This window comes from Mastigoproctus giganteus, chromosome 8 (assembly GCF_048544385.1).
Source record: "Mastigoproctus giganteus isolate SK-2022 chromosome 8, ASM4854438v1, whole genome shotgun sequence".
NCBI classification, from domain to species: Eukaryota; Metazoa; Arthropoda; class Arachnida; order Uropygi; family Thelyphonidae; genus Mastigoproctus; species Mastigoproctus giganteus.
This window is the reverse complement of record NC_143582.1, coordinates 182,799,730-182,822,168: the sequence shown is the minus strand read 5'-3', so window position 1 is coordinate 182,822,168 and position 22,439 is coordinate 182,799,730. Positions and strand designations below refer to the sequence as shown.

At 37.7% G+C, this 22,439-nt stretch overlaps 1 protein-coding gene across 1 annotated transcript in view; it reads left to right on the top strand.

Annotated features, from left to right (window-relative positions):
- The window catches only part of LeuRS (Leucyl-tRNA synthetase), a 248,471-nt gene that overhangs the window by 115,450 nt on the left and 110,582 nt on the right, over window positions 1-22,439 (top strand). Inside the window, exons 11-13 of the mRNA XM_090379080.1 lie at window positions 2,623-2,753; window positions 3,689-3,829; window positions 12,016-12,093. Of these exons, the coding sequence (XP_090235206.1) occupies window positions 2,623-2,753; window positions 3,689-3,829; window positions 12,016-12,093 (350 nt within the window). The remainder of the gene's footprint in view (window positions 1-2,622; window positions 2,754-3,688; window positions 3,830-12,015; window positions 12,094-22,439) is intronic.

Below are 22,439 nucleotides of genomic sequence, written 5' to 3'. Positions count from 1 at the left end.
AGATTATCAGAGTTCATGAGTGGGCTGAAATTTACTTACGGGTACACCCTCCAGACTGCCTCAGTCTTAGGGTGTTTATCCCCATTTCCCGCTCTTTTAACCTGATATAAAAACAACTTCTACAGATGGTGCGTTTCATCAGTAGTTGCAGTAGAAGCCATTTTCCTTTTGGGTTAAAACAGCAGGAAAGGGGGATAAGCACCCTAAGACTGAGGCAGTCTGGAGGGTTTACCCATAAGTAAATTTCAGCTGCGAAGGCATTACATTTATGAACTCCAATAATCTGCTGCTTTTAATGATGAGAAAAAAGAAAAAACTAATCAATACATTGTTATCGACTTCTACTGCCACTACCGATAACACGTACCATCTGTTTACCAAGAATGCAGCGAGAAGCTGCGGTACCGGGAAATACTTTTGACCTCTAAAAGTTTCCTGTGGTTCTCGTGTTGGCTTTCTTTACCTTCGCCAAAAAATTAGTAGCAATGTGAAATTACTTATCGTTGCAATTATGATGATTTCAGCATTTTCTTCAGGAGTCAGCTGCCAAAACTAACTTCCAGAACTTCGTTCAGGGTCCTACTAGAGGAACTGGAATCACAACCCTGAACTGCCCCGAGCACCTCCTCCTTTGTCACTCTTCCTCATAATACTATTTACTATCCTTAACTCTATTTACTTTCCTTCTTGAGCAGAATTAGGTTTTCGAAAGCAAGCAAGAAGCTATTTTCTACTGTATTTACTGTTTTCACCTTACAATAAGTTCAGTTTCTAATTCACACTACTTTACAGTCAATTCTCTGTGCTTTCCTGGGATCCATGCCACATGCATTTAATCTGTTCTCACCCAATCATAATTCTATGTTCTATTATGTCCACTTTCCTACACATGAGGTCGCTTCACCTCTACATATACACGCCAACTTATGGTGGGAATCTCTCTCACTTTTGGATCACCTATGCTGCATGTTGACTTGCGACCCACGGCCTACACTCCAGCATGGCACGTAAGTACCACTTCAACCTGCTAATTTATTTTAATTCCATCTCATCCTTTCTTTTCTTTCTATCTTCAAATATTATTTCCTTAAATTTTTCACTTTTATGCCAGTTATTATTATTTGTTCCACCTCTGTAGGGTCAGCCACAAGATATACGTCAGCTATCATACTCTTCTCCCGCTTTTAATCACTTCTTTATCTCAGTAATATACAGTGCACTGAATATATCTCGTGTTCGAAACAGAGGCCTTTGCTTAACTGTTGCATTTCCCTTGGTTTTGACAGCTGACTCCTGAAGAAAATACCAAAATCATCATAATTGCAACAATAAGTAATTTCACATTGCTAATTTCATATTTTCCTTACCAGTACTTTCTTGCAATTTTACTATGGACTCAACAGATAGTTCTTTATAGACTATACTTAACCTATACCAATAGGCTCTATATATTTTTATATTTTATACATTTCTTGCTCTTTACCTCCTCTCTTATAAACATATATTTTATACAGGTGTGTGTGTGGGGAGGGGGGTTTGCAGATCTCAGTAGTTTGGGAGCCGCTGGTGTAAACTAATTTGTCATGTCTGGACAGGATTATGGACAGTGGCATATTAACCTATCTAACTGTATGCTTTCCACGTGATCTTGTTTTGTGATCAATCCACAGTTCTTTTTAGCTTTGTCATTAATTACCACATGCACACTCTTTAGTACCTTAAGAACTGACAACTTAACTCATCATCAACTAATTGATTTTAGCACATAGCTATGGAAAATATTCCCATTTTCTTTACGATTGGTAACCCCCCCAATAAAGTTACCTCATTCAGAACCAATGATCTATCACTATGGCCAGTTTCTTCAGGATATCATTAATTGGCACAGTAAGAGACACTTGAGTAACTGCCAAGCATCCACATTTATTTCTTTCAAGAGCATCTAATTGCTTTCTACAGTTGTCAGTATTGTCTATTATTACACCAAATTTCAACCTAAGATTGTTGTACTCTCTGCATCTAACACCCATAGAAGCATCACCATTAGTTCAAGAAAGCACCACACATGACACAGTGAGAACAAGCAATAACACACTGTGACCTACAGGCAAATTAGTATAGTTCCCGAAGTCATGCCATTTGTAGTCATGGTGCTTACCTTTTCTAGAAGAATTCACTAGATAAAATTGAAGTGAAATTACAAAAGTGACAAAATATTTAATATTTAATTATGATGTGGTGAAATGCTTTTAAAAATACTCCCTGCTACAGCTTAAAGGAGAGCTGCCCACTAATTTTCATGAATTATAGTGTAAATTGTTATACTAATCATACTGTTTTGCGAACTATTGATTCTTGGTACTGGTTATCATAACTTTTTAAGTACTGCTCTGATTAAAAATTCTTACTTACAGCTAGAAGACAAATGCCAAAAGCAGTTGCATGAATTTTAATTTTAATGAAACTTAACTTTTGAACTATTTTCCAAGTTAAAAAAAATACACGTAACTATGAAAACTATAGCAAAATTGCAAATTTAAAGCATTTTAGCTGCTAACATCTGCACAAGAACAAACCCACCCTGTTGGGATTAAAAAATTTTTTTTTTATTATTATTACCAGGTACTGGAGTCGTTACTAGTGTACCCTCTGATTCACCTGATGATTTTGCTGCACTTAGAGATCTAAAAAAAAAACTAGAATTTAGAAAGAAGTATGGCATTACTGAAGATATGGTAATCCCCTTTGATCCTGTAAGTAGCAATGAAAGTATTATATTTTACTTATGCTTTCTGTGATTATAATAAGGGGTAATAAGGTTTGGAATAATATTACTGAACGGCATAAAAAAATAAATTTTTAAAATTTAAAAAATATTAATTGAAATTATTTTGTTAATTAGTGATATGTTACACATTATATTGGATAATACATCAACTGCATTGGTTAACCAGGTTTAATATGAAAACTGTGAAGAAACTGAACTGGCAGTGTTGATAAGGAACATGCATATTATGTATATTGTGTGCTCAGGCAGCTGTTGCCTGAGCATATGGCTTAGCGTACCATAATTTCTCCTTGACATCACAAGTTCAATTTCTTTATGAATTCATCTGTTCTCAAATTTAACTGGTTTTGATTTTCATCAAAGATGTTTTTTCCATAAAGTAAAACATCTTTCGTGTGTACAAGGGTACACATGGCTTTTTTTTCTTTTCTTTTTTTTTGTGGAAAGGTTATTTCACATAATAACCATTTCTCACTACACCAGATTACTTCCTATGCTACACTAATGATATGAAGTTTTTGTTTACAAAGGATCAAAAGTGACTACCAGAGATGATCTTTCATGGTGCCAACCAGATCCAGTGATTAGAGAATTATCTTGAAACTGTTGGCTTAAAGATCAATCGACCCAAATGTTAATTACAAAGAGGAAGTTAGTGAGTGGAGTTGAACTATTCATTGTGGATTCCAAAATAAAATTTGTCGAACACTACCTCAACCTAGGGCTTGTCTGGGATGAGGACCTGTGCTTCTTCAGCACTTAACTGACAGCAAAGATGTATGTAGCATTATGGACCACAGCAGTTGGTGCAATGTCATGACACAAATGTGATTGTACACTACACACAATTGTTGTAGATATGTATCTATACACTTACAGTAGTCTGTATTTTTCATATAGGTACCAATTATATCTGTTCCACAATATGGTACACTGTCTGCTCAAGCTGTATGTGATGAACTAAAAATTCAAAGCCAGAATGACAGAGAAAAATTGGCAGATGCAAAAGAAAAAGTTTATCTTAAGGGCTATTATGAAGGAGTAAGTATGATAACTTTATTTCCTGTGAATACACATAATATTTTGTGTCATTCCAAACTTTCGATTTTAGTAATTTAATATAGTTTTAATCTCCGAGTGCAGTGGTTCCCGAACTGTGCTCCACAGATGCCAAGGGATCTGCGAGCAGTTCCCAGGGATACATGGATTTTACTTTGAATTTTACTTAAATTTTTAATAAAAGAAATAATGTTTTGTTAAAAATAATTGTGCAACTTCTTTAATTGCTGATATGTTTATTTCGCACAACCGTTAGATTAAAAAACTACTTGAACCCACAAAGCGAGCACCAGTCAGTTTAATTAAGGTCAAATCATGCAATGCATTGTTACATATGCTACTAATATATATTCATTACAAATCTGAATACAAAATATGTTGCATGTGGATGCAGAAAGAAAAATATGTGCGTTAAAGTGAGGAAATCAAAGAAAGCAGAGCTGCAACAGCTATTGCAAGTTTCAGCTCTGTGGATATAGTAAAAATTGTAGAATTTTTTAGTTGTAATTTGAACTGGGTTAAAAAAAACACAGCAGACTGAAGCAGGGTTCCTGCTTTACTGAATTGTTTTTGAAAAACAAAAAATACCGTGCTTCCTTTCGTCAATGTGTATTGCATCTACCAACACAAAATAAAGGAAATTCCCCACTGGAAATGGGAAAAACTGATGAACAGCTGATAGCACATAACAATGCACATTTGATTTTTTTTTTTAAAAAAAAAAAAAAAACACAATTTGCTTTATTGTAATTGTTGGAAAGCAATACTGGTACAGCACGTTTTCTGAATGCATATATAATCATCTAACGAAATTTCAAGCAAATATTTTTATTAATAGTTGTGTTATAAACTTCGAAAACTGGCAAGCAAAAGAAGAAAAAAGCATCTGCTATGAATAACAAATTGTTTTTTGAAATGTGTATTGTTACAAAAATTGCAATATTTTTAACAATAATACAAAGAATGCTACGACTGAGGATTTTTCACAAAATATTTTTATTATTTGTATTGTTACTAAATATTTCAATATTTCTTTGATGTTATCACAAAGTTTCAAGGCAAAAATTATTTTTTTAGTACACAAGCTGAAAAAATTTGCCATCCAGGTCATGTGCTGTTACAAAGTCTGCATTTCCTGTTCTGAGATGCAATAAAAAGATATACCCTATTGAAAAATAAGTTTACTACCATCTCTTCTTTTGTTTTACTATGAGAACTATAACTTGCGACCGTCACCACCAAATATGGAGGATGCGGAAAGGTCAGGGAGTGACCACCACATATCCCCAGCGTAATATGGCCTTAGTTGCTAATGCTCCTAAAAGCAAAACAACAAACAATAACTTGCAAAAAGGTTATTTCACATAATAAATGCTGTCCAGGTGGCCATAACTACCACTTATGAACTCTTTTACTGTCTTATAAGTTAAATGGTTCCCCCTTTGTTCAGATTGTTCAAATGATCCCCTTTGGGAATATTAGCAAGTGCTTACATCAATTAGAAGCAAAAACAGTTTCCATTCCCACACCATAATGAATTACTTTAGGTAATAAAGGGCTACTATTGTTTGATTTTATTGGATGGAACTTTCCAGAATAAGAGATCTGTACAAGGTGAAAGCATCTGGTCAGTGAAAATTGACCGTGGTTATTTGCATTCTAGGACAAGATGCATATCTTGTCCTAGAATGCAAATAACCACGGTCATTTTTGGTGTTTTAAATTTATATAATGGTGTTTGAAATTTATAATGCAACTTCAGACTGTCAGAGCCTTATGGTAAAAAGTTCAAGAATTGATAATGAAAACGTTACCGAGGCCTCCTACAGGATAAGTTACCGCATCACACTTGCAGGAGAAGCCCATTCAATTGCAGAAACCCTAATTAATCCATGTGTAATGGAAATTGCAACTTTTATGCTTGGTGAATGTGTGAAAAAGAAACTTGAAACAGTTCAATTATCTAATAATACTGTTACACGTCACATTCAAGATCTGTCAGCAGATATAGAAAAACAGTTGGTGTTGCGACTTAGATCCAGCATTGCTATTTCATTGCAACTTGACAAATCAACCGATGTGTCAGGGCTAGCAGTATTACTTGTATTTGTATGTTACTTGTTCCAGAACAAAATCAAGGAAGATTTACTGCTCTGTAAATATCTTGAAAGTCATGCAAATGGAGAAGAAATTTTTAAAGTGATAAATAGTTACGCGATAGAACATGAAATCATGAAATGAAAGTAGGAAAAAGTGTATTGATATATGCACTGATGGAACAGAGCTATGACAGGAAAAATGGCAGGAGTGGTGGCACATATCAAAGGGTTGGCACCAACTTGTTCAAGTAATCACTGTGTGCTCCATTGACAAGCGCTTGAGGCGCCTCCGTAGCCAGGTGGGAAGGGGCAGCAGTGCGTAGCACACGCTTCTTGATTAGACCGGGGTTCGAGCCCATCACCACCAAATACGGAGGATGCGGAAAGGTCAGGGAATGACCACCACATATCCCGGAGCAATACGGCCTTAGTTGCTAATGCTCCTAAAAACCAAATAACAACGACAACAAGCGCTTGTTGCCAAAACAATGGAAAAAGACTAAAAATTGTATTGGATGATGCTGTAAATATAGTGAACCACATTAAGTATAGGCCACTTAATAGAGTGTTTGAGTTGCTTTGAAATGGACAGTAAACACACAATGCTAGTGCTGCTTCATACAGAAATAAGGTGGCTTTCTAAGGGAAAAGTTTTTGTTAGAGTTTTGAACTTCACTCGGAAATTTGTTCCTTTTTTTATTGCTCACTCATTTTATGTTTCTCATGTTTGGTAAATACATGTTGGCTGCAAAAATTGGCATACATTATCAGACATTTTTACAATAATTAATGAACTAAATCTCTCATGTCGATGTTCACAACAAGAATTGCATCTTTTCAATGTAAACTTGAATTTTGGAAAAGGTGTGTAGAAAAAGACAGTATAATTGCTTTCCAGCTCTGAATGACTTTTTGATAGAAACAGAATCTAGCCTCGAAGACACTATTTACATAGCATCGTCCAACATTTAAATGGGTTGCAACGGGTGTTTCAGAAATACTTCCCATCTTCTACCAGTGAAGCTACCTGGGTCCAAAATACTTTTTGTGTTTCAGAGAAACTGGATGGCATGTCTGTGCAGAATTATGAGTCTTTGATAGATATGATATCTGATACTAGCTTGAAACCAAAATTCAGTGAGCTTTCTCTGGTTGAATTGTAGTGCAGTCTTCAAGAATATCTGCAAGTGCCGAAACTTCTTCCATTTCCCACAACTTATCTATGTGAAGGAGATGGTTATCCCTTTTTACAAGGCAATGGTCAGGCCACACCTTGAGTTCTGCATACAGGTCTGGAGGCCTCATTTTACAAAGGATGTAGAGCTGCTTGAATGAGTATAGAGATGAACAGCAAGATTGGTGAGAGGAGCAGAGATACTCCTACCATACCAAGAAAGGCTTAAATTCTGCAAATCAGCAATAATTAACCTAACTGCCCTCTTCTGAATGGAATCAAGAAGCCTGAGAGAGGATTTGGGGGCACTATCCAAGATGTGGGAACAGTATTCCATGGTAGGGCGGATTTGCGATTTGTAAAGAGTGAATGGCTGTTTCCGAAAGAGAAAGTTTTTTAGATGCATAGGAAGCAATATTTGTAATGTGCTTGTGCCAAGGGAGATTAGAAGTCAGGGTAATCCCCAAAAGAGATATATCATTTTGCCTAGAAATCGGAGTGTCACTAAAGATAAGCATAGGAGCAGAAGAATCCTTTTTGCGAGATATAAGACAAGACTGAGTTTTAGAAGGGTTGAAATAAACTAAGTTGTCTTTGCCCCACTGGAGAATTACCTGAAGATCGGCATTTAAGGAATTGGTAGCACATTTTCGAGAAGTTGAAGCTGATTGAGCAGGACAGGGTTTCTCAAAATGGAAAGTTGAATGCAATGTGCTATCATCGGCAAAACTGTGAATAGGATTTCCAGTCAATGGAAGAAAGTCATTAATATACAAGAGGAAAAGAGTGGGGGAAAGAACTGAACCTTGGGGGGACACCGGCATTAGTGGAGAAGTTAGAAGACAGAGAGCCATCTACCATCACCCTCAGTTGGCGATAAGAGAGAAAACTGGATAACCAATTACAAAAAACAGTTGGCAACCCATAAGATGTAAGCTTGTTTAGAAGACCTTTATGCCAAACACGATGTAACGAGCAACTGCTTGTGTTTCACTGAACTTTTCCATTGAATTAGCCGATAAATGGGTAACATAAGCCAGAATATCGCCAGTGGATCAACACTGACGGAATCCATACTGGCGATCTTTGATTAGACGGAAGGTTTCTAGGTAGTTTAAGAGTTAGCGGTTAATTGATTTCTCCATTACTTTAGAAAGTAGAAGTAATTGCAATGGGACAATAATTGGATAGGAGGGATTTGTCACCCTTTTTATGAACTGGCTGGATATGAGCAAATTTCCAAGCAGAAGGAAAAACACCTTTGGAATAAGAAAGCGAAAAAAGACGGCAAAGAATAGGAGTAAGTTCAGGAGCACAGGTTTTGCGAGCAAGTGGAGAAATACCATCGGAATCTGGAGCTTTCTTAGCATCAAGATTCGTCAAAATCCTGACATCCTTTTGATGGAAGACCACAGGAGGCATTGAATGGAGCGTGTTGGGAATGGTGGGAGGTGTTTTACCAAGATAATTAATGCATGAATTGGAAGAAAAATGGAATGCTGGCAGGTCAGCTTTATCCTTGGCTGAAGTGACAACAGAACCATCTGGTTTGGACAGAGGAAGGAGCAGAGATGGGCAAAAGTTGCGGCCAATGGCTTTGGCAAGAGACCAGAATGCTCGGCTACCATTAGGGCAAGAAGCAAGTTTTCTACTCTTAGTCTGTTCAAACTCTAGTTTGGACTGATTAATAACTGCTTTACAATTGTTGCGAGCTTTGGTGTAGGCAGAAAATGAAACTGAAGAATTAGAAACAAGCCAATTAAAATATGCAACGTTCTTCTCTTGAACAGCCTTAACACATTTATTGGAAAATCAAGGTTTAGATAAAGGACGAGATTTTAAAGTGGAGTGTGAGATAAAGGATTTCATTCTTGCAAGAATAATTTCACTGACACTATCTGAGCAAACGTTGACATCAGAAGTTTTGAAGCAGTAATCCGACCAAGGAAAAGAAGAAAAGAAATCTCGCAGATCATCCCATTTTGTATTCTTGTAATGCCAAACAATACGAGGTTGGGAATAGCCATGAGATAAAGGCTCCATTGGAGAAGAGACAGTCACCAAGTTCTGATCTGAGGTGCCTAAAGGACCTCTTACTTTGACTGTATATTTAGAAGGGTTGTTTGTGAGAAAAAGATCAAGAGTGTTGGCTGTATGGTTACGATTTTCCAGTATTTTTGTATGTAAATGGACAATCTGTGCAAGATCATTAGTAATTGCAGAAGCCTCAGCATCTCGATCAGCTGGGTCGGTGTGACTAATAAACGGAAGCCAGCTGGAGTTGTGAACGTTAAAATCACCAAGGAAAATTATCTCACTGTTAGGAAAGTTGGACTGGAGAAAGTCAAGTTGCAAAGAGAGGAAGTCAAAGAGCTCCAAGTGATAAATGGAGTTGGGAGAACAGTAGAGACAACAGATGAATTTGACAGAATGAGGTAGAGAAATTTTAAGCCAGAGAAGATTGAAAAGAGGAGATTTCAAATTACCAAGTCTCTGACAGGGAATATCGGAACGGACATATGCACGAGTGTACCACCTTTGAGGTGAAAGGACTCATACAGCGAATAATTTGGGCAACTGAGATGAGCAGTAGTTAAATCAACCGATAACGGAGATTCTGTCAGAAAAAGTACATGGGGGTTTGGCAGACTGCAAGTGGAAATGGACATCATTGAGATTAGAATTGAAACCATATATATTTTTGAAATGAATTTGGAAGCGTTTGGGAGGTTTAGATCTTTTCGCGGGAGAATTAAAGAATGGCCTGAGGAGTCTGAAAATATACTTAAATATCAAAAAATAAAAAACCTAATCTTCAGTACTACTTATTTCTCACCATCTATATGAAGTACTAGAATTGCTAACAATGCTCCAGTTTAAACTTGGAAATTTTCACGATTCTAGGCAATCTGAGCAGTCCTTTCAGAATTAACTGCTTTAGCATTAGTAGAGGCATGTGAGGCAAGAAAGCAGCTTATGTAGCATCAACCATAAAAAAAAAAAAAAAAAATACATTTTGCACATTCATTCCCTCTGAATGGTTGTCCAGTTCCTCCTTGAATTTATTTAAGCTATTAACTTCCACAACGACAGATGGAAGTTTGTTCCAGCAATCAACAACCTGCTGGCTAAAGAAATTTATGCACATCTAATCTATGTCTTTCCTCAAGTTGAATTTATGCCCCCTCAGGTTTATAATCTGAGCAAGAGGAGGAATCCCATCAGAATTGAACCTGCTCAACCCATTCAAGGCCTTATACACCCCAATCAGATCACCTCGCAAGCACCTAGTCTCCAGGCGCTGCAATTTGCAGAACTTAAGCCTTTTTTGGTAAGACCACCCCTTTGTTCTCCTCACCAATCTTGTTGCCCATCTCTGTACGTGTCCTAGCAACTCTACATCCTTCATAAAATGAGGCCTCCAAACCTGTACACAGTACATAAGGATGTGGCCTGACCGTTGCCTTATACAAAGGGATAATCACCTCCTTTTCCCTACTAGCATATCCCATGAACTGCACTGACATCTGTCTGCACTGCTAAGAAAACTTCATATCTGACTGCACAATTACTCCCTGGTCTTTTTGATTTTCTGCCACCCTAAGTGTAGTACTACAGAGTTGGTATGCTACTCTGGGTTTAGTTCTACCCATATGCAGTACTTTGCATTTGTCAATATTAAACTTCAGTTGCCACTTCTCAGCCCGTCTGCCCAACTTTTCTAGATCCTGTTGCAGTAGCATACTTTCTTTACTGTAATTAACAACTCTGCCAGCCTTTGTATCACCTGCAAACTTCAACATTAAGCCTGATACACCTTCATCAATATCATTGATAAATATACAAAACAACAGTGGGCCCAACGCTGAACCTTGGGGGACTCCACTAATAACATCAGTCCACGAAGAGCACTCCTCTGATTAACACTCCTCTCTTCTCCCACTCAACCACCCTTTTATCCATTGTAGCAACTCTCCCTTAATACCATACTGCTCCAATTTGCACAGTAGTCTTCCATGTGCAACAGTGTTAAAAGCTTTCCTGAAATCCAAGTATATGATATGAAAAATATTTTTTGCATCCAGTTCCTTTTTGACCACAGTATAGTATCCAATCAAATTTGTCAGCCAAGACTTTCCCTTAACAAACCCATGCTGTCTCTGAATTATTACTGCAGTCTTGTCTAGATGATCCTGCAAGTCATCTTTAACCAGTGACTCCATTATTGTCTCTGGAACAGAAGTTAAACTAACTGGTCTGTAATTGCTCGTGTCACCCTTAGATTGCCCTTTGTAAATTGGCAATACATTTGCACATCTCCAGTCTGTGGGGACTTTCCCTGAGTCCAAGGATGCTCTCATAATTATGGTTAAGGGTTTGCTTACTTCCAACTTAGTCTGACAATAGTCACAAGAACAATGAAAATTGTGCATGCCATTTTCTAAATAAAACTGCATCATTAATTAAAAATGTAATAATTATGAATGAAATATTTGCCAGAAGATGGCTTGCAACAATGATTAAATATATTACCTAAATATAATTTTTGACAGAACTTTATAGAAGGTAGTAACAAGCCTAATATAAAGAAATTCAAATGAATGCCCTGTAACTGTGTTAGTAACTGTATCAAGTTGAAATGAAAATAGTAAAGAAATTTTATTAATGCAAATTCATCCATCTGATGCAAAATTATGTCAAATTTTGTTTCAGAAAGGCTTCTTAGAAACCTATTTTTCTTTTTTATTAGAAGTTATAGTATCTACAAAAGTAGTCTAAAAAACTTTATGGTTTTTAACAGCATTGGTCTAAGCACATATCATGCATTTTATTTGCATCAAATTGATTTCTGCAGTTTGTATTTAAATTTATCAAGTGGTATAATTTATTTCTAGGTTCTTCTGGTAGGATCCTATAAAGGAAAAAAAGTGCAGGATATGAAAAAGCAAATACAAAAGGATCTGATTGACAAGGTAAGGATCTCTCTTGTTGTACATGTTAACTGTTTTTAGATCTGTTTAGTCAGAACCTTCTTTCTATACCTTTCGTAGAATATATTGTAACCTTTAGCTGCTGATGTGTAGTTTGAGTGGCATTCTCATAGATATGAGGCTTGAAAATGCTATTTGAAAATTAATAGTAATAGTATTTGCCATAAATACTTCCTGGTTCATTTCATAAATATACGTGGTCTCAACAGTGTCCATTTCCACTTGCAGTCTGCCAAACCCCATGTACTTTTCTGACAGAATCTCGGTCACCAGTTGATTCAACTACTGCTCATCTCAGTTGCCCAAATTACCACCTTTTGCCTCAAAGGTGGTAATTGTGCATATGTCCATTCCAATATTCCCTGTCAGAGTCTTGGTAATTTCGAATCTCCTCTTTTCGATCTTCTCTGGCTTAAAATCTCTCTACCTCATTGTGTCAAATTCATCTGTTGTCTCTACTATTCTCCCAACTCCACTAATCACTTGAAGCTCTTTGACTTTCTCCAGTCCAACTTTTTCCTAACAGTGAGGTAATTTTCCTTGATGATTTTAATGTTCACAACTCCAACTGGCTTCCGTTATCTCGTCACACCGACACAGCTGGTCGAGATGCTGGGTCTTTTGCAATTACCAATAACCTTGCGCAGATTATTCATTTACTTACAATAATACTCGACAATCCTAACCATACAGCCAGCACACTTGATCTTTTTCTCAAAAAAAAACTATTCTAAGTATACGGTCAAAGTGAGTAGTCCTTTAGGCACCTCAGATCGCAACTTGGTGATTGTCTCTTCTCCAATGGAGCCTTTATCTCATGGCTATTCCCAGCCTCGTGTTGTTTAGCATGGAATGCAAAATGGGATAACCTGTGAGATTTCTTTTCTTCTGTTTTTTTTAGTCTGATTACTGTTTCAAAACTTCTGATGTCAACATTTGCTCAGATTGTGTCAGTGAAATTATTCTTGTAGGAATGGAATCCTTTATCCCACACACCACTTTAAAATCTGCCCTTTATCTAAACCATGGTTTTCCAATAAATGTGCTAAGGCTGTTCAAGAGAAGAATGTTGCATTTCGTAATTGGCTTGTTTCCAATTCTTCAGTTTCATTTTCTGCCTACACCAAAGCTTGCAACAATTGTAAAGCAGTTATTAATCAGTCTAAACTACATTTTGAATAGGCTAAGAATAGAAAACTTGCTTCTTGCCCTAATGGTAGCCGAGCATTCTGGTCTCTTGCCAAAGCCATTGGGCCGCAACTTTTGCCCATCTCTGCTGCCACCTCTGTCAGAACCAGATGGTTCTGTTGTCACTTCAGCCAAGGATAAACCTGAGCTGCTAGCATCCCATTTTACTTCCAACTCATGTATTAATGATCTTAGTAAAACACACTCCATTCAGTGCCTCCTGTGGTCTTCCATCAAATGGATGTCAAAAGGATTTTGACAAATCTTGATGCTAAGAAAGCTCCAAGTCCTGATGGTATTTCTCTGCTTGATCTCAAAACCTGTGCTACTGAACTTACTCCTGTTCTTTGCCGCCTCTTTTCACTTTCTTATTCTGAAGGTGTTTTTCCTTTTGCTTGGAAATTTGCTCATATCCAGCCAGTTCCTAAAAAGGGTGACAAATCCTTTCCATCCAATTATCGTCCCATTGCAATTACTTCTACATTCCTAAAGTAATGGAGAAATCAATTAACTGCTAACTCTTAAACAACCTAGAAACCTTCCGTCTGATCAACGATCAGATTCTGTCAGTGTCTATCCACTGGTGATATTCTGGCTTATGTTACCCATTTATGGACAAATTCAATGGAAAAGTCGGTGAAACACAAGCAGTTGCTCTTGACTTCTCAAAGGCTTTTGATTTTCTTTGGCATAAAGATCTTCTAAACAAGCTTCCATCTTTTGGTTTGCCAATTGTTTTTTGTAATTGGTTATCCAGTTTTCTCTCTGATCGCTCACTGAGGGTGATGGTAGACAGCTGTCTGTCTTCTAACTTCTCCACCAACGCTGGTACCCCTCAAGGTTCAGTTCTCTCCTCCACTCTTTTCCTCTTGTATATTCATGATCTTTTTCCATTGACTGAAAATCCTATTCATAATTTTGCTGATGATAGCACATTGCATTCCACTTTCCATTTTGAGAAACTTTGCCATGCTCAATCAGCTTCAACTTCTCAAATATTCACTACCAATTCCTTAAATGCCAATCTCCAGGTAATTCTCCAGTGGAGCAAAGACAACTTAGTTGATTTCAGTCCTTCTAAAACTCAGTCCTGTCTTATATCTTGCAAAAAGGATTCTTCTGCTCCTATGCTTATCTTCGGTGACACTCCTATTTCTAGTCAAGGTGATATATCTCTTTTGGGGATTACCCTGACTTCTAATCTTTCTTGGCACAAGCACATTACAAATATTGCTTCCTCTGCATCTAAAAAACTCTATAGCTCTCGGCAGTACTTTTCTTCCAAACAGCTGTTCACTCTGTACAAATCGCAAATCCGCCATACCATGGAATATTGTTCCAACATCTGGGGCACTGCCCCCAAAACCTCTCTCAGGCTTCTAGATTCCATTCAGAAGAGGGCAATTAGGTTAATTAATGACTCATCTCTAATAGAGTCTCTCCACTCTCTGTCTCATAGATGTTCTGTTTCTGCTGCATGCCTTTTCTACAGGTAATTCCATGGGTCGCTGTTCTTCTGAATTGGCTTCTATAATTCCTGCTGTCTCTCTCAAAACAGTCCAAACACTTTCTGCCATCAGCCAACATCCGTTTACTGTCCAACTTCAAACTCACAGAACCAACTTTTCATCTTCCTCGTTTATTCATTGAACTGCCGTATTGTGGAACAACCTTCCTTCATGCACATTTCCTGAAAATTGCTGTCTACAAAAGTTCAAATCTAATGTCAACAAATATCTTCTTTCTTCATCTCAACCTTCAGCCCATGCACGGTACTGAGTACTATAGGTTCTAATACCTCTCGTGTTTGGGGTTTTCATAAAAAAACTTAACTAATACATTAATATTTTAAATCCTAATTAGTAGTGTAAGGAGAAAACTAATTGAAACTGAATATTAGAATGGAAATTGGCATTTTCATTACCATGATATATATTCTCTGCTAGATAGCATATCTGTGACAGCCAGAGTTCGTTCTCTCTCTCTCTCTGCATATTTCCTAGCACTTTTCTTCGTTCGATGATACCCATCAGTATAATGAGATGCACTGCCCATAATCATTTGTTCAGTTAAGCCTCTCAAGTTCCAACCCCCCCCCCCCCCCCCCCCCCCCCCCGTGCATGTCCAATTTAATTTTTCTTTCCTTTCTTTTTTTGCCTTTATCATGCATCGATTTTCTCCTATCCTTTTGATATTTGGTAGTCTCTATTAGTGAATATGTGCTGGACTGTGGATAGTGCATTTTGTCTAAGTGGACAGCCAAGTTTTACTTCGTACATTGGCCATATGCATAGTAAAACCATAACATCATTTAAACATGTAATGATTGGTCTTTATACGTTTAACTGTGCTGCAAGGACAAACAAACATGGCCCAATGTATACAAACATGGCCCTGAAAGCAATAGAGGACAATAATTGTCCTCTATAGCCTTCATCTCTTAATGTATTAAGAGATGTATGTATACATTGCTTTTTTTTTTTTATTTGCTGGTGAAGCAAAAGTCTTGTGCTATAGGGCTATACTAATACATACATACTTTACCTTTTATTTTCACATACTCAGCATTGTCAGAAAAAATTATTTCTAAACATGTGGGATATTATGATTAAATTATCAAAATTTCTGCTATATCGAGAGTATCAAATGTACATTATACTCGGTCCTTAAACATTTGCTCATGTCCAGGCTATTTACTTTATAAGATGTAAAGCCTGGGATGTTCAGAGCATGCTGTGAATATTTTATACACTACATTTTCTTAATTATGGTAGTGTTTTCTTTTAAAACAAAAAAAAAATATAGCTTTCACTTCCCCTCTTTTACATTAATTGTATGGGCTGTGTCATTTTACGTCAAATAAAATAGTTACACTGAAAGGAGTAACATAGCAAACTTTTAACTTGATAAGAAATATGTATCTCTCCATCATATTCACAGATTTAGTGATGTACAATAAAAACAGCAATCACTGGAAGAGTAGTAGTAGTAGTAATGGCGGCATGTGATGCAAGAAAGCAAGTGTATGAGCTTATGCAGCATCAGCCAAAAAAAAAAAAAAAAAAATCCCTCCAAATGCCTGTCCAGTTCCTCCTTAAATTTATTCAACCTATCAACTTCCACAACGACAGATGGAAGTTTGTTCCAGCAATTAACCACCCACTGGCTAAAGGCAAATTTCCGTACATGTATTCTACATCTGTCTTTTCTTAATTTAAATTTATGTCCCCTTAGGTTCGTAATCTGAACAAGTGGAAGGATCCCATCAGAATTCAGCATGCTCAACCCATTCAAGGCCTTATATACCTCAATCAGATCACCACGCAGGTGCCTAGTCTCCAGCCACTGCAATTTGCAGAACTTAAGCCTCTCTTGGTAAGAGGATCCCTTCATTCCCCTCACCAATCTTGTTGCCCTTCTCTGTACACGCTCAAGTAAATCTACATCCTTCCTAAAATGAGGCCTCCAGACCTGTACGCAGTAGTCAAGGCATGGCCTTGAGTACTGCAATAGAGGATCTTGCCATAAAACACCTAATACTATGATCTCTGCACATGTTTCTTAGAAAGAGATTTATTTACATGCAAGACAACCAACTCAGAGCTTTTTAAAGTAAGCAGAGTTAACTAGTCTCAGGCAAAATGCTGTCATTCTGTTTTATTTAAATCACAGATTTCTTGTAGAAATTGTGTAATTTTCAGTAACACACCGACCCCAGATTTGCCCTTCCATTAATCCAAAATAGCCGTTTTTTTTTTTTTTTTTTTTTTTGTAAAATAGCATTTAGATATCATGGCAGTCACTACTGTGGTGAGCTTAATTGAAGAGATGCGCTTCACTGCATTGTAATAAATCAGAATTTATTGATTTTTACATAATATTCATAAAACTTACCAGAATTTTGGAACCGTTTTCAGCATTTTATAAATTATTATTCTGCTGGTGCTTTTCCTTCTGCTTTGAAATTGCCTAAAAAAGGGATCCTTCCCACTTATTGTTCCATTGCATATACCCCTCCTCTTTCCTGAGTAATGGAAAAACTGTCAGCAGCCGAACTCTTAAACTATCTTGAACATCACCAGTATGGATTCTGTCGGTGTGAGTCAGCTGGTAATGTATTCATCATCATCAGCCATATTCAATCCACTGCAGAATGAAGGCCTCTCCAGCAACTTTCCAGTTCCTTCTGTTTTGTGCAATGGCCATCTCTGATGTTGTATTCCTAGTTTTCTTTTAGCCCATCTTGGGTACCATTCTGTTATGTTTTTTTAGTCCATCTGTCACCATGTCTTCGAGCTATATGTCCTGCCAAAGCCCATTTCAGTTCTTTAGTTTTGATAAAAATGTTCTTTACTTGAGTTTGCTGCCTAATGTGTCCAACATGTGTTCTTCTTATCCAACAGTCTGATTCCTTATATAATTTGTTCCATTCTTCGCTGTGTAGTTTTTAGATTTTCTTCTATCCTTGTGGTGAGTGCCCAAGTTTCACTTCCATAAGTCATGATGGGAGAGTATATATTGGTTCATTGTTTTACATTTCAAACAAATTGAGATATTGATGCTCAGTATGTGACTATACTTCCTGAATGCTATCCATCCGAAATGTATTCTTCTCTTGACTTCCAGCATTTTTTCATTATTACACCTAATGACCCATCCAAGATAAGTATGAATCTAGCTTTTCAACTTCTGCTCCTTCAGTGATTATATCCATTCGTGTGGCATACTTGTTCATCATTACTTTTGGTTTAGCGATATTCATCTTTAGTCCAAAATCCTTACTAGCTCTGCATAACTGATTAAGATTTTCCTCTAATTCTTCAGGATCATGGCTTATGGTCACAAAGTCATCTACAAATCGTAAATGGTTTTGGTACTCTCCATTCACATTGACTCCTTTTTGCAACCAGTCCAGTCTTCTGAAAGCTTCTTCAAGGGCTTCTTCTTCTTCAACTTTGAAGATATTGCATCTCCTTGTTGAACTAATTTGAGTAGGCTCAATGCTGATGGGATACTTCTGCTTGCTCAGATTAAGAACCTGAGGGGCCATAGATTCAAATTGAGTCAAGGCAGTTGTAGAATAGATGTGTGGAGGTTTGCCTTTAGGCAGTGGGTAGTTGATTGCTGGAACAGACATCCATCTGTTGTTGTGGAAGTTGATAGCTTAAATAAATTTAAGGCTGAACTAGACAAACATTTGGAGTGACCGGATGGGTGAAATGGAAAGGTTTTTTTTTTTTTTTCTTGACTGATGCTCTATAAGCTTGCTTTCTTGCATCATATGCCTCAACTAATGCTAACTCCCTTCTCAATTTTAAATTTACTACTGTCTTTGTCTTTGTCAAGTCTAATAAAGGAGGTAGCATTCTCATATATTTTCTTCAAAATTCTAATGTATGAGATGTCTATACCTTGTCTTTCCAGTGGCTGAAAGATTGCCTTATGCTTTATGGACTCAAATGCCTTTTCATTATCTAAAAATGCCAGGCATAATAGCGTTTTATATTCATTTGCTTTCTCCATTAGCTGAGATATTACGTGAAGGTGATCCCTACTTGAGAATCCTGTCCTAAAGCCAGCTTGCCCTTTTGGTTTGTTCTCATCAATTATTCTTTCTAATCTGTTAGTAATAATCCTTGTGAACAACCTGTAGATGTAGGACAACAAGCTAATTGGTCTATAATTTCCAATTTCTGATTTATCTCCTTTCTTATGCAGCAAAATTCTATTGCTTCTATTAGAATGAGCAGCAGCCTGGAAAGCAGGGTAATGGAGATTTCCAGGAATGCTGGAAGTCATAGTGGAACAGGTAAATACATGGCTGCATTAGGGTAACTAAGAGTAGAAACAGATGCATGTATACTTGCATGTACACCAATGCTAGGAGTATAGTTAATAAATTTGATGAGCTTGAAGTGTGCTAGTCACGACATCAAAGGCAGATATTGTTGGGATATCACAGACGTTGTGTCACACAGATATAAGCAGAGCAGAATTGGAATTTGAGGCGTACATTGTGTACAGCAAGGATAGACAGGACAGAAAGGGAGGACGGTTATGCTGTTAGTTAAGAAACACATAAAATTTAAGGAAGTGCATCCAATTGATGTTGGTGGACAATGCAGTGTTGAGTTTGTTTGGTGTGAAATAAGCACTGGGAAAGGAAAAATGAGAGTAGGTGTGTGTTATAGGCCTACCGAATCTGATGAGTATAATGAGCAATTGTGCAGAGAAATAGAATGGGCCAGTAAATCAGAATGTCTTATAATGGGGGATTTTAACTTTCCAAATATTGACTGGAACTTGTGGATTGGTCACTCGCACACTAGCAAGACTTTTGTGGATTTATTGGATAACTGCATTCTACAGCAGCATGTTCGAGAGCAAACAGAGGGAGTAATACTCTAGATCTGATTATCAGCAGTGATTATTCATGCATTAAGAATTTGCAGATAAAGGAACCATTGGGTGACAGTGATCACAGTGTACTAATGTGGGGATTACTTAAAGATGTAACTACTATCAAAGCTAAAGGGAAGGGCTTTTGCTTTCATAAAGGTGACTACAGAGGTGTTGGACAGTTTTTAAATTCTGTACAGTGGGATCAACTGTGATGATGTTACCAACATTGAATTCTAAATGGGAAAGCCTTCAGGGACTTAATTTTGGAGGCTACTAGGCTTTTCATGACAACTAAGAAATACTGTTCAAGGTTTAGGCCTAAATGGATGTCAGATGAATGAATGAGGCTCGTAGCAGGGAAGAAGAATGTGTGGGATGCTTATAAAGTATCAGGTGACACAGACGCCTATGGCAGATATAAGCTAGTCTGTAATCAAGTTACAAAGGAGGTTAGGCTGGCGAAGCCAGATTACGAGAAATCTTTGGCAAAGGATGCAAAGAAAAACAGCAAAGAGTTCTTTACTTATGTAAACTCTAGAAGGAAAGGGATGAATCAGATTGGAGCACTTAACGTATATGGGTTGACTATTGATGATCATGTTCGGGTAGCTGATAAACTGAATGAGTATTTTGCATCTACATTCACACATGAGGAGTTATTCAATGAGGGGAGTGCCAGAAGTTTATCAAACTAACAGGGAGCTAAGTGATTTTGTAATAACTGAGAGCAAAGTGGAGGAGAAATTGTTGAAGTTAAACATAACAAAGTCACCTGGGGAGGACAGGGTCTATCCAGTTATATTAAAGGAGGCAGCAAACGAAGTAAGCAAACCCTTAGCCATAATTATCAGAGCTTCCTTGGACTCAGGGGAGATCCCCATGGACTGAAAGTATGCAAATATATCACCAATTCACAAAGGGAGTTCAAAAGGTGACACAAGTAACTACAGACCTGTTAGTTTAACTTGTGTTCTGGGGAAAGTAATGGAATCACTGGTTAAAGAAACATTGCAGGATCCTGAAACAATGCCAAAAATAATTTTGATATCATATACTTGGATTTGAGGAAAACTTTTGATACTGTTGCACATGGAAGACTGCTGTACAAATTGGAGAGGTATGGCATTAAGGGTAAGTTGCTACAATGGATAAGTCGTTGAGTGGGAGAGGACAGAGTGTGGTTGAGTGGGAGATGACAGAGTGTGGTTGAGTGGAAGATGACACAGAGTGATAATCAGTGGACACTACTCTTCATGGACAAATGTTATTAGTAGAGTTCCCCAGGGTTCGGTGTTGGGCCCATTGTTTTTTTCAGTATTTTCAGTATTTATCGATGATATTCATGAAGATATAGCAGTTTAATATCCAAGTTTGCAGATGATACAAAGGTTGGCAGGGTTGTTAACAACAGTAAAGACAGTATGCTGCTCCAACTGAATCTAGATAAGTTGGGGAAATGGGCTGAGAAGTGGCAACTGAAGTTTAACATTGACAAATGCAAAGTACTGCATATGGGTAGCAATAACTGAAGAGAAACGTACCAACATACACTCAGGGAATAGAAAGTGAAAAAGACCTGGAGGGTAATTGTGTAGCCAAATATGAAGTTCGCTGAGCAGTGCAGACGGGCTGCCAGGGCAGGTCAATGGAGTCTTGTCAATGATATATAGGAATTTTGCTAGCAGGGACAGGGAGGTGATTATCTCATTATACAAGGCAATGGTCAGACCACACCTCTAGAGTACTGTGTACAGGTCTGGAGGCCTCATTTTAGGAATGATGTAGAGTTGCTAGAACGAATACAAAGAAGGGCAACAAGTTTGGTGAGGGGAACAAAGGAGTGCTCTTACCAAGAAAAGCTTATGTTCTGCAAATTTCAGTGCCTGGAGAGTAGGCACCTGCAAGGTGATCTGATTGAGGTGTATAAGGCCTTGAATGGGTTGAGCAAGCTGAATGCTGATGGGATTCTTCCTCTTGCTCAGACTAAGAACCTGAGGGGGCACAGTTTCAAATTGAGAAAAGATAGTTGTAGAATAGATGTGCAGAAATTTGCATTTGGCCAGCAGGTAGTTGATTGGTCCTGGAACAGACTTCCATCTTTTGTTGTGGAAGCTGATAACCTAAATAAATTTAAGGCTGAGATGGACAGGCATTTAGAATGAATGGGTGGATGAAATGGGAGGTTTTTTTTTCTGCTGATGCTGCATAAACTTTCTTTCTTGCATCGTATGCCTCTACTAATGCTAATACTAAAATTATGAGTGCACCATCCCACTCCTTGAGCTCACACCTTTCCTAATGTTTGTGAAGAGCCTTGCCAGTTTCTGTATCATGTCTCTTCCTCCTAATTTTAACAACTCTACAAGAGAGCACAGCTCAGATGGTAGAGTGCTCGCTTAGAATACAAGAGGTACCGGGATCGATATCCGGCACCTCCAAAAGTAAGATTTTTAGGAACTTCGCAGCTAAGTGGCCGCGTGGGTGCATAAGTATCCGTTGCCTTAGTGAGTGTAGTTCAAGCCACTTTGACTAGAAAATATGGTGTTGTTTCTTTTAACCCCAGGGGGTCACATCTGGTGAGTGTGGGCTTGGTACACCCAGGGTCCTGAGCTGTATATCATCATTCTTCTCTTCCTTGGTGATTCCCTTTTATCTCTCTCACTCGGGGTAGTTCAGAAATTTTTTTTGGCTGGTGCATCATAAGCCTCAGGCTTCCTTGCACCATATGGCTAATAATA